Below are 12,881 nucleotides of genomic sequence, written 5' to 3' on the forward strand. Positions count from 1 at the left end.
ATAGTATAAAAGTCAATGTCTACTCATTATGTTTTGCTTGTAACTAACTAAAATAATAAATAAACATTGATTTTTATACTATTTGAACTCGTCTTAACGATATACTATATTTTGTTTTACTAAATTACATTCATCACCATTTTATTTTTTGTTCAAGAAATTACAATGATCTTTTATACAAAGGTAATCAGTGCTAGTATAATGTATGTACATAATTAGAGGTGATTTATTTAGGTTTGAAAAAAAGATATATAATTTCACTAAAACTCAAAATTTATTATTATAATAATATAATATTATAAATAGAACAAAGAAGAAGTTTTAAGGTATACATTTGAGCTGAAACAAAAAATAGTTTTTAATCTTTCAACCAACAAATGAAACAATGTGAGGAAGCAAATGTTACGATGGAAATTGGCAATCAAATGACAACTTTAATAAAAAAATGAATATAACTTAAAATTGATACTCTAGTTGATGAGTTATGTTTGGGGAGAAAAAAAAAATATGAAACTCGATAATCTCATTGTCAAGTTCTATTAAAATTGTTATCCCATTTCCGACTTCCTAAAAACTTAATTAATTTAAAAGGTACATCCAGATTATAATATTTCGGTCAAGGTGTACCAATAAAATAAATTTGTCATTATATTTGACATAGGAGCGTTATAAAGTCTAAACCTAATTGGACCTAAAAATTAGCTTTATGACTCAGTAATGTTCTAAATATTATTAACATTAATTCGATATTATTCTTAAACTTATCTCAATAACACAGCCTCATGCATGTGACTAGATATATGGTGTGAAATACATATAAATGAGCTAACAAGGATCATCTCCATTAATGAGGAGGTAAATACTTGTTTTTATATATAGTTTTAATGATAAAAATATTATTATATGACACTTGTCTCTCCATTAATACAGAAAATCATTTCTCTAACTGAACATATGTGGATAGTTCATTAAGAGGGCCAATCTCTACTAAAATGGTTACAGTGCCAATCTCTATTGAAATGGTTAGAGTTACCACACTTCCATAAACTAACTTATAATGAGCGTTTGCTCCATCATGGTCCTATTTAATCAAAATCTTAGAATTATCTTAAGAACCTACAAAGTGGGCAAATACTCTTTTTAAAAGTAAAGTATAATAACATTTTCTTTCTATTTTAGGTGATATTACACTTATATTCTTACAATTAAAATAAAATAAAAAGAATTTCTCTCCCAAGGGAGATAATATTCGTCCCTGCATGTGTGAATGCTAAATAGTCACTTTTTACAATAGGACTACTTTATTTTCATTGGAGTCATAATCATATGACCTACACGCTACAATTATGAGAACACCCCAAACAAGAAAAAACAACCCAACCTTCAATAATGAACTTAAAGATTCTAAATCCCTTTTTGGTCCTGCCAAATATTAGGTGAAGCAATTTCTGAACCAACGGAAGTTGAATGCTCGTATCATCAATGATGAATCGTTGAATTACCAAGAATCTCATCAACGAAATACTGAATATTCCGGTCAGACGAGCCACCCTCAGCTACGGCCTCCCTTGCAGCCCGTTTCAGCTCCGCCGCATTCTTCTTAAACTCCTCCGAACTCCGCCCCTCAAGAACTTGCTCAATAGCTTTTTCCACTTCCTCTGTCGTAACAAATCCATCACTATCCTGTTTCAGTCTAACCCCTGTATGGAACACATCAGTGATAAGCTTTGCATTGGTGGGTTGATCTGTCCATTTTGGATAACCAATCATTGGCGTCCCTGCAGTTATAGCTTCCAACGTTGAATTCCAACCACAGTGTGTTAAAAAACATGCAACTGCAGGGTGAGCTAAGACTTTGGTTTGTGGGCACCATGGAATCACCATGCCTTGATCTTTCGTTTCTTCCATAAACTTTTTTGGTAGTGGAAGCTCTTCTTCTGTTCCTTCTTTAATAACCCAAAGAAAAGGGTGTTTAGTTTTTTTCAATGCATTGGCTATGCTCTCTTTTTGGGTAGAAGATAAAACAGTGAGGCTTCCGAAGGATATGTATATAACAGAAGAATCAGGCTTGTGGTTAAGCCACTCCATGCATGAATCTTGTGGCTTCCACATCTCAATCCCAACGTCTGAATTTTCATCTTCCCCTAATAACGAAGATGGGACTAATGGACCCACCGTCATTAAAGGGAATATTTCAGACATAGAATCTATGACATCTTTCTCAAGCTCATAAAATGAGTTTGTAAATACCCACTTGTATTTCTTCATGTCTTGTAACATATCTGACAATAGCTTAGGGAATGTTCCAAAAGGGTTGGATGGGAGAACAAAAGTTGGAAGGTCTTCTGTTTGAAGCAGGGGTAAACCTGGTAATTCAACACTCGTGTCAGGGTCAGTGAGGGTGGGGAAATTGTTAAGGTTGTTGTAGAAACGGTAGTATATAGCAAAGAGAGCACAAGGTTGAATCCAAAGACAAGCACATGGGATGTTGAAATCAGCAGCTACATCTGCTACCCATGGGATAAAGGGGTTGTTGATAATGCAAGCTAGTTTTTTGGAACCACCTACGAAGTGGTTTTTGATGATGTTGGAGAGGTTGATGGGTCCGAATTTTCCTATTACCTCCATATATTTGTCTAATCCACCTTTGCGATCTTCATCGGTTTGAAGGCCATCGGAGAAGAAGATTACCTCGATTCCATCGGTGGTGATGGAAGTGGGTACGGTGGTGTCGTCGTCACCAGTGGTGGTGGTGGTGGGCTTGAAGACACGGTGGTAAACTAATTCGGTTGTGGCGAGTGTGACATGAAGGCCTTTACTAAGGAGGTTTTTGCCTAGCCTAAGTAAGGGGTTAATGTGGCCTTGGGCTGAAAAGGCCACCAACAAAACACGAACCTCTTCTTTATTCTTATCCTCTGAAAAAGGCATGATTTCAATAGTGCCACACACTGTCGGAGATGAATTATACGGGGATAAGGATTATTAGGGAGTTTTGATGGGTGGCTTAGAAAAAGTTCCAACACTGCTATGGATGCTATTATACAATGACTGATACATATATATAATAAACTTATATCTATATGTTATATCTTGTATCTTATTCAATTATAAAAAAATTCAGGAGTTTAATATAAAAAAGACCTGCTGTCAGTTTAATATTAAATATTTTAAACTCATTTTTTAAGGATCCACGTTTTAAATATTTAGTGTAAATTTATTAGAAAAAGACTAGGAGAAATAGGGTTTGGGATAGACATATTTGTTCTGAACCCCATTAGGTGAAAGAATTGTGGACGGGAGTTTGGGTAGCAATTGTAAAGTATTTGTACGTAAGCGTGTGCATCAGCATGTCGGAATAATAATATAATATATATATATATATTTTGATAATGTAAAAATTTATACACAATTAATCGTTATTCATTATTTATTTGTATTACTTTTATTTAAAAGTATATGATAATATAAAATAAATGATATATTAATAATAAAAAAACTTTTTACATTATTGGTGATTACCTTTTTCTCCTAACACATTCAAGTTATAGATGGTCCAAATTTGCATACATGATTGAGAGACATTGGAAGCGAGAGATGACGATGAAGGTAGGAAGCGAGCAATGTCTTGTACAAATATGCTGAATGAAGTAAAAGGAAAGTTATCAATTTCACAACCATGGATTCTAATAAAGTGGATTAATTCGAGTTGAATTAAAAAATAATATGATATCTATCCTAATACTTTATTATATCTTTTTAAAGATCTTCTTCATACTATCAAAACAAGTATTAAATGAAAAGAAATGTGCTATTATCTTAAGAATATAAAAAATAGAAATAAAATCAAGACTTCCTCCATAGAGCTTTTAAGATAAGTAAGGGCTAGTTTGGGAGTTGAATTTTGGAGGGGGAAGAAAAGAAAGAAAAGACTTGAGACTCATCTCACAAGTGTATTTCATGTCTCCCAAACCTTCATTTTTCCTCCAAAATCCAACTCTCAAACTAACTATTAGGGTGTCACAAGAAAGTAGTTAAATATAAGTTTTCCTCTTGCAAACAATTCATTAGAGTTTGGTTGGGAATTAGTTTTTATATGAAAATGAAAGTAAAGAAAGGATTAGAGACTAATCTCACAATTGTATGTCAAAAAATTTTAGACTTTAACAAAAATAATTTCACAATTGTATTTTATAATTTCTAAACATTTTCTTTCTTTTATTACAATATACATCATTTATATTTAATAATCATTAACTCTTTAAAAAATAATTTAAATAAATGATGAACGAGATGAAGTGATTGTGTATAATTTTTTTATACAGAATAAACATATTATATACTTACTTTTTTGTGTGACTCGTTTAAGATGGAGGAATGTCGTCACCCATCATTTGGACAGACCATGATGATACGAATAAAAGAAACTAAAGTCACTTATCAGCAATATATTTGATTCGATTCTTTAATTAATTCATGTTTATGTAGAATAATAATGTTTAGAATACCGAGGGCATCTAACCATGTTCGTACTTAAAAAACAAAAGGTTTTGAGAAAAGAAAAAAAACTGTTGGATATTTCTAACTTTTTTTAGTTTAAAGGTCATCTTCTTTATAGCAAAGTAACATGTATCATTTTTAAGTCAGTTAAAGTTGGCATGTCTTATTTTAAGTGGCATGTTGTTTGTTTAATTTATGGTTTTTATGTTTGTTTGTTTAATTTAGGGTTTTTTACTTCTGTAGTTTGAGTCATAAATATGTACATTTACACATTTATAATTCAACTGCAAAAGTTAAAAAAATGAACACTTCTACATTTTAGTCATAAATGTTTAATTACATCTTCATGTTACTGGTGCAAAAGTTCAAAAATATTAAGGTGTAAATTTACACATTCATTACTTAACTCAAGAATCAAGAGAGCCAAAAAAAAATGAATCGGGGTTGGTATCAAGCAATATAGTTGTGAAACCTGAGTTGGACGTCCAATCGGAATATGTCTTATATTAGGTTTAACTGGTTTGAACGGTTAAACCGTCCAATCGGACCGGCTGATTTCATATATAATTTATCATTTTTATCTATAAATATGTAGTTATATATAAATACAAATTTTTATATAATTACTAATATATATAATCATATTGAAATAACATCTTTCCATATTTTTTTGGACCGGAGTAAAACAAAATACTAGAGTAGTGTTTTATTTTTTTAAAATCTTAAGTGAACTGTCCTTCACTTCTCGAGTTATTGCGGTTCAACTAGGTTTATCATGGTCGAACCAGAATTTCTTCGGTTCAAAGCGGTTCAACCCCTCATTCGGTTAAGACTACAAACTAGAGTCATTTTCAAGTCCAGTCAGCAGTCAAATCAGTCAAACCGCCCAATCCGGTCTAATTATCACAACACTGATATCAGACTCTCTTCATATTTTACCCATAAAAATAGTATAGTTATTATCATTATTATTATTCCTTCTGACACCTAAGATTCCTTTATCTAAGTTGCAATTATTGTGTTTTATTAATGTCTTACTTACTGAACTATTTTATTTTTATTAGTCATAAATACAAATTTAATTCATATTATTTTTATGATAAATAAGGAATAAGAGATATATGAAATAGAATAAACTTTTTAGGATAGGAGACTTAAAATCACTTCAAGATAAGCTAATTTATAGAGTTTCTATATCTCAATTTGTGTATTCGCATGTTGAGGGAAACGGAACATGGTGCTGCATTGCTGCTAAGGCTAGAGTTAGGTTCACTTGATGTAAGAGGGATTCTTTATCCCAAATATTTCTTTTCTTATATCACATCACAAGTCAATTAAATCATACTAAATAATATAAAAAAATTAATGTTTTTTAAGTATATGTCAATTTTCAATTAATATAAGACAAAATAGAACATAAAAAGTGAGATAAATGATCTTAGTGGAGGAGGATATCAGAATAAAAGGGTTTTATCTAATTAAATTCACAATATAAAAATTTCACCATAAAGTTTTATCATTAACCGAATCTTGGTCCTTTACTTCTAAGTTTTCGGTTTTGACTTTTGAGTTTTGTAGACTAATTTCCTAAAATGCTAGTTACATTTTTTTACTATTAGATACTTCATCTCTTAAATTGTACAACTCTTTCATCTTATTCACAAGTCATCTCCAAATACTCACTTCATCATTCCCAATAATACTATATTACAAAATTTAAAAATAAATCAACTACCTAAAAATCATCAAATTTTTCCATGTTACCTTGATAGTGTACAAGTTAAGCAATAGATTAGGTATTTCATTTTATGTTTTATGACACCATGAGTTTTAGTGAAATTACATAAATCATCTATCACTTTTTTACACATACACAAACCTCACATAGTTTTTTATACTTTAGTTATACTGACCACCCATGCATAAGAAAAGTTACACTGACCAGCCCTGCATAAGAACTAAGTGTAATTTTTTAAACAAAAAATGTGATAAATGCAATTAAGTTAAACAAAACATTATATATTGTGTAGACAAGTCCAAATAATATAAAAATCAATGTATCTTTATTATTTTTGGTTACATAATGTATCAACATTTCTAAAGAAATATTGTTTAAATCACTCTTAATATATAGTGTAACGAACCAAAAATAATAAAGAAATATTGACTCATATATTATTTGGATTTGTCTCCACGATATATCATGTTTTGTTTATTTTAATTGCATTTGTCACATATTTTGTTTAAAAAATTACACTTATTTCTTGTACATGGGTGGTCAGTGTAATAAAAATATAAAAATTAGAGGATGTTCACGCAGGTGTAAAAAAGTCATGGCTAGTTTATATAATTTCACTAAAACTCAGGGGTATCAATGTAATCTACTCTATATTTAACGTTACCTTGTTTTTACAATTAAAAAAGATGAGGAATTCAGTTACTCTCTAATAATAATTTTTTAAACTTACGTAAGTTTTTTAAAGCTACTTCTCATCGTAACCATTAATTCTAGGAAAATCAAATGATTTTAATTAATGAGTATATCTAAACCATTAAATGTTTCTAGAACTGATGGCTATGATAAAGAGTAAATTTAAATTATTAATTAGTGAAGAGGTCTAAATCATTAAAAACTTACTCTTAGAATAATTGAATGTCCGGTCTTTTAAAAAATGATTAAATGTCCCTTAAAGATTCTATTGGGCCTATTTATGTTTACCCAATATATCAGTGAGAGAGACAGACCCATTTTCTTACATTATCTTTCAACTGCCCCGAACAAGTAGAAGAATTACGAAACCGCATAACCACTTACCACATGTGTAGTTGGGCACATCTTACTTCGGTTCTGAGTAGGTAAATGTATGAGCAGCAGGTATTTATGAATATTCAATAATTTTTTAATTTTAATTATATATTTATATATTTTTTAATAATTAATATATAAAAATAATTATTATAAGAATAATATAATATTTATATAGTAAATTTATAAATATGGTAAAATAAGTGGACTTTATTATGAAATAATAATAATATATAAAATATATAATATCAAAATAATAATAAAAGAATATAATATATATATAAATTTAATTAAAAACTAAATTTATAAATATGAGGATACCTACAGACACATATTATAAAGCATGTTCTCATTTGTAAGCTACTATTGTGGGTACTCATTGCAGTTATTTTCAGGAGTACTTACAAATCGGGTTTTTTGTCTGTCCCTAGTTCAAAGGTGTATCATAAGAATAATTTATTTGGGAAGTAAAGAAATTAAGATTATGTGAGTGAATTAATGCAATTTATTTTATACTCATAAAATTATAATCAACCAAACTCGATTGTACACCGAAAAGGGGAAAAATAACAAATCGATTGTTCTATTTCCCCTTCCTAGAATAATCAATATTTTGAGGAAGGAAAGTCAAAATTAACCCCATTTTATCTAATATATATGCCGTATTACAATAGTTGTTCTTAAAGTATATTTGAAGTTAAAATAAGAACATCATAGTGTAATGCAAAAAAGAATGAGAAGGCATGAAATGTGTAATTCTCTTTATGTGGAATGAGTACTCTACGAATGATTATTGATATTGTACTTGTGCCCTTCACCAGGACTAGGACCAGAGTTCATTGGTCCAATCACTTTAAGAGTTTTGATTCCATGGCCTACACCAGGGGTTGGACCAGAATCCTTCATCCCTCCAAGGTTTTGAAGCTTTTTATGTTTGTGTCCAACACCAGGATTTGCACCTGAGCTCTTCAATATCCTAAACACCCCATCTACCTCTCTAATAATGCCATCTTTGAATGGAAAAGGTCGAGCTTCTGATACAGAAAGCAAAGTGGCAAGGAAGGATGCAAGAATAAGAGTGACAAAGGTGACAGACTTGAGTTTTGTATCCATGTTGAATGAGAGTCAAGGCTACTTAGTTATTAGGTGACTCTAAGTCTCTAAGAATCGTATCTTAGTTTGTATGGCTGAAGTGGCATCATAGAGATACTCTTTATAGGAAAAGAAAGCCTGCTATGATTCTATGAATGTGGGATTTTAACTATTCAAAACCATGTAGCTATACAAATAGTGAGGTGCAACCAGATCTTGGTTAAATTCATACACAAGACAGGTTCTTGATTTGAAAAATAAATGTTTTGAAAGTGATAGCACTTACAAAGAAAACTTATTTGCATTTTGGATTTGGACAGACAAAATCCCAATTACATGGAACTATTATGATTAATTTATTGTTTATTAGCTATGAATAGTTGGGTAATGAGTATTTAACAGTTTTTTAGTATTAGCTCATTTTTAGGAATTTTGATTTTATACTCTCCTTTATATTGTAACTTTTGATATGAGATTAGTAAATAATAAGATACAATCTTAAAAAAATGTCAAATTAGTTTATATTTTCTCATGCCAACCTGCAGTTGAGGCCAATTATATATGGGGATTAAGTGATTAAACATGCCTAATGAATTAAGTTTAGACGTTAAGATGAGCGGGTAAGTTTTAGTTTTAATCCATTAGCTATCTAGTTTGGAGATAATGCAATTAAATTGCAAATTTGCAATCAATCCTCCAGCCCTTCTGTGTGAATTCCTTGATCGAGAAGGTTAAATTTCTCAGCAATTGGTAAATAATGAGGTAACCTTGAATATCATATACTACGCAAGTAAGTTCCTTTTTGAGTTAATGATTTAGAGTTATGGTTTTGAAGGGTGGCAAGAAAATAGTTAATTTCATTTAGCTCATACAAGTAACACAGTTGACCACAATATAGCAATAAGTCATCAGTCTAGGTTTTCTGTATAGAAGTGATTCGTGACAGATCACTGCCTTTTAAATTTTAACATATTTATTGTTATTGTTGCCTCCACAGGATAGACATGGTGGGTTATAATTTTTCCTCTTCATAGTTATGTTCTTTATTTTGGGTAAGTTGCTGGATTGTCTAAATTGGCATGCTTTATAATATATTTTAGAATGTAATATTTATATATTATCAGTGTAAATATTTATACGTAATCAGTACATTATCTATCATTCATTTTTATTACTTTTTTCCAAAGATTTAATAATAATTAAAATGGATAATATGGTGACCATGTATTAATATATATATTATCAGTGCATTTATATTTTTCTCAGTATTTCTACTCATGATCAAGTCAGTTTTTGTAAACTTAATGAGGGTCCTCATATGCAAGAAGTCAAATAATTCACACTTTAGGGTTTGGCCATAATAAAAACGTTGTATTTGCCAATTCTGAACACTCCAATTCATAGAGATTAATTTCATCCAAGAGAATAAAATACAGATATTCTGCATCACTAACATTAAGAAGAATTTAATGATTGTGGTAGTTAAAGCTGAAGGAATTTTTAGAACAAAATACAAGCTTGAAAGTTGAAAAGACAGACACTAGGTTTCCTATTGAGCCATAACGTCAAATATTCCAATTTTCCAAAGCATGCAATGTATGAACCCAATTGTAAGAAATGAGAAACCAAAAGAGGGGTCAATGAGATGATGGTTAGGTGTGAACCATAATTAGTGAACTTGAACTTTGAATAAAACATTTACTTTGGTTCAATCCATTATTTGCTAGTGAATGTCATCATTACTACTACAAACATCAATATCAGAGAGGAGCCTAATTTTGAACTTTGGGAAATTCTAATTGATATATGAACCGGGTAAATGGTAACATCAAATAAAAATCATGAAAGTTACTCTAGATTTATAATAAGGATTTAATTTAATATAAGGGAAGTGACACTGTTTTTTTATATTATATTTACTTGGGGGTAGAATGGGTATGGTTGGGTCGAGTAAGACATGTCTCTTATTTAGCCCTAAATGTTAGTTAAATCATTCTTTGAACTCAGATTTAATCTTAGATTCGAAGCTAACTTGATCCTAAATGTTGACCGGATTAGTCTTTAAACTCAATATCACCTTAGACTCAATTAAATACAATACATGTTCATTTAAAAATAAGGTATTCTCCATATTTTTTTTATTATTATCAATAAGTAATTTGATATATAACATGGTATATGTATGTATACCGTTGATCATGCATAAATAATAAAAAAAATTAGAAAATCAATATTATTTTTTACCAAATAAATGTCATTATTTTGTACACAATTGAACAAAGACACATACAAACACGATGAATGAGTGATTATTGAACTAGACACAGATCATGTCATACTTATCCTCTAACCTATCCTAAATAGTGATTGAGTCTAATTTTTGAACTCGAACAAAGTCATAGACCTGATGAGACTCGACCTTATTCGAATCTGATCTTAATCCAACCATACCGGATGAGTAGGCAGAGTCGAATATTATTCACCTCTATCATCTATTATTTATATTTTAATTATAAATTATAATTAATTCTTAAATAAAATAATACAAATTATTTAGTCTGAATAAAAAAACGAAATCGGATACTCGATTAATGATCTACCATAAAGGAAGGGTTGAATATGAGAAGGAGTATTTGTTGTGAGCCTATGCGGTTTGTTCTGACTTCCGAGTGAAGAAAGGACATTATACTCCATATTAAGATTGGACTTTAGGAATTAATACAGGAGGACGGCAATATGATGATAAGTTTCGGAGAGATGACATGTAAATTCACCTTATATGCCTCATGATTTGGCATTTCCACCATTTTTATTCTCATGCCAGTCTTGCATTTTCATAAAATAAAATTTGCTATTCAAAAATTGATGAGCTTTGTAACTAAAGTTTGGTGAGCTTAACCCATTTGATTGAGTCATTTGTTCATAAATAAAATGTTGGAGGTTCAATACTTAATTAATAATGAAAGAAAATCACCAGCGTATAAAATTCAACATGAAGTTGAAAATATTTTAAAAAACCCTTCGAAACCTAATTAACTAAAAACAAAAAGAATAACTCAAAAGGCTAACGTAGCATCCTTTATATTATGATCATTGATCCGTGTTTTTATTTTCATTTATAAAATGGTTACTCATCTTCTATAACCAGTGATCTCAGATATATACGGTAAGGACAATCTGTCACTCAAAGAATTTTTTTATATATTTAATTCAATTAAATACCAAAACATGAAAATTCTTATATTGGAGCAATAAATCAAAATTTTAGAAAAATTAAAATGAGTAACCAAAACAATCCGTGTTTGATGCATTTCATTATATGTAATGAGATTTATTATGGTTGAGACATTTTTTTGCTATATTTGTTACAAATTCTTGTAAAAATAATATGATCTTCAGCTGCACATAAAATCATGTTATAGGCATTTAATGATATTTCCTAAATATTTGACAATTGCTAATAATAGTCATTCATTTCCTTCCTCAATATATTTACAAATCAAACGGTTAAAATGGTGTGAAAGCTATTTGATACATATTGTAACAGATATTTTGAAAAGAAGAATAGGATCTTTGTAAACGTGTAACCTAAGATTAATTATTAAGAACATAATCATGTATAGACATAACGATACAAATTATATGTCTCAATTTCTGTATATTTTTCTGTCTTGGTTTAATGAAAAGATATTACTAAATTAAAATGAAAAATTATAAAAACATAAATTAATAATTTTATATTATTTGGATGATTTGGAGAATACAAATTTGGAGACAAATGATTCATCCTCTGTATCTAAAAAATGTTATTCTCATGTACCAAGTCAATTAAATCCCAAAAAATAACATAAAAAATATTTTATAATTTTATAATTTTTCTTTTTTAATAAGGGGAGAAGTTCAGTTAATCTGAGAGTAAGTTTATTAAACTTATTCTTCATCTTGACCATTCAGGAAATCCAATAGTTTGAATTAATGTTTAAATATAAATCATTAAATACCCATAAAATTGATGACTAAGATGAGAAGTGAATTTAAAAACTTAATATTGAAATACACAGATCTCCACTCTTTAAGTAAATAAAGACTTATAATTGGGTTGAAATATTGCTAGAGACATGAGTGGCACAGATGATCCCATTTAGGGAAGTGCCGCCCTGCTGGGGTAAGTGAGTTGTTACAACAATGATATCTTTCGAATATAAAATTTTAATATTTTCATTCATCTAAATGCCCCTTTCTGCATGTATTTATATTAAATTATTATTTAATAAATAAATTTTGATAACTTGTAAATAGTGACCAGAGTATATTAACCATATTGAGATGTTTTTGATGAAGACGTAGAAGGAAGGAAAGCAGAGAACCAAACCTAAGTTCAAGAACAACACCCAATGGTCCCACACTCCTTGTTGAGATGTCTTTCTCCTATTCGGAATAAATTACTTTCATGTCTACAATTGAAACCTTTATATCAGCACCCCAT

At 29.7% G+C, this 12,881-nt stretch overlaps 1 protein-coding gene across 1 annotated transcript; it reads right to left on the minus strand.

The window, feature by feature from the left end:
* On the minus strand, positions 1,272-3,040 carry LOC109336344 (UDP-glycosyltransferase 84B2-like). Its single transcript, XM_019572882.1, has one exon. It carries the CDS (start codon positions 2,926-2,928, stop codon positions 1,480-1,482), a length of 1,449 nt encoding a protein of 482 aa, XP_019428427.1. The 5' UTR covers positions 2,929-3,040; the 3' UTR covers positions 1,272-1,479.

The sequence above is a fragment of the Lupinus angustifolius genome, chromosome LG20 (genome assembly GCF_001865875.1).
Source record: "Lupinus angustifolius cultivar Tanjil chromosome LG20, LupAngTanjil_v1.0, whole genome shotgun sequence".
NCBI classification, from domain to species: Eukaryota; Viridiplantae; Streptophyta; class Magnoliopsida; order Fabales; family Fabaceae; genus Lupinus; species Lupinus angustifolius.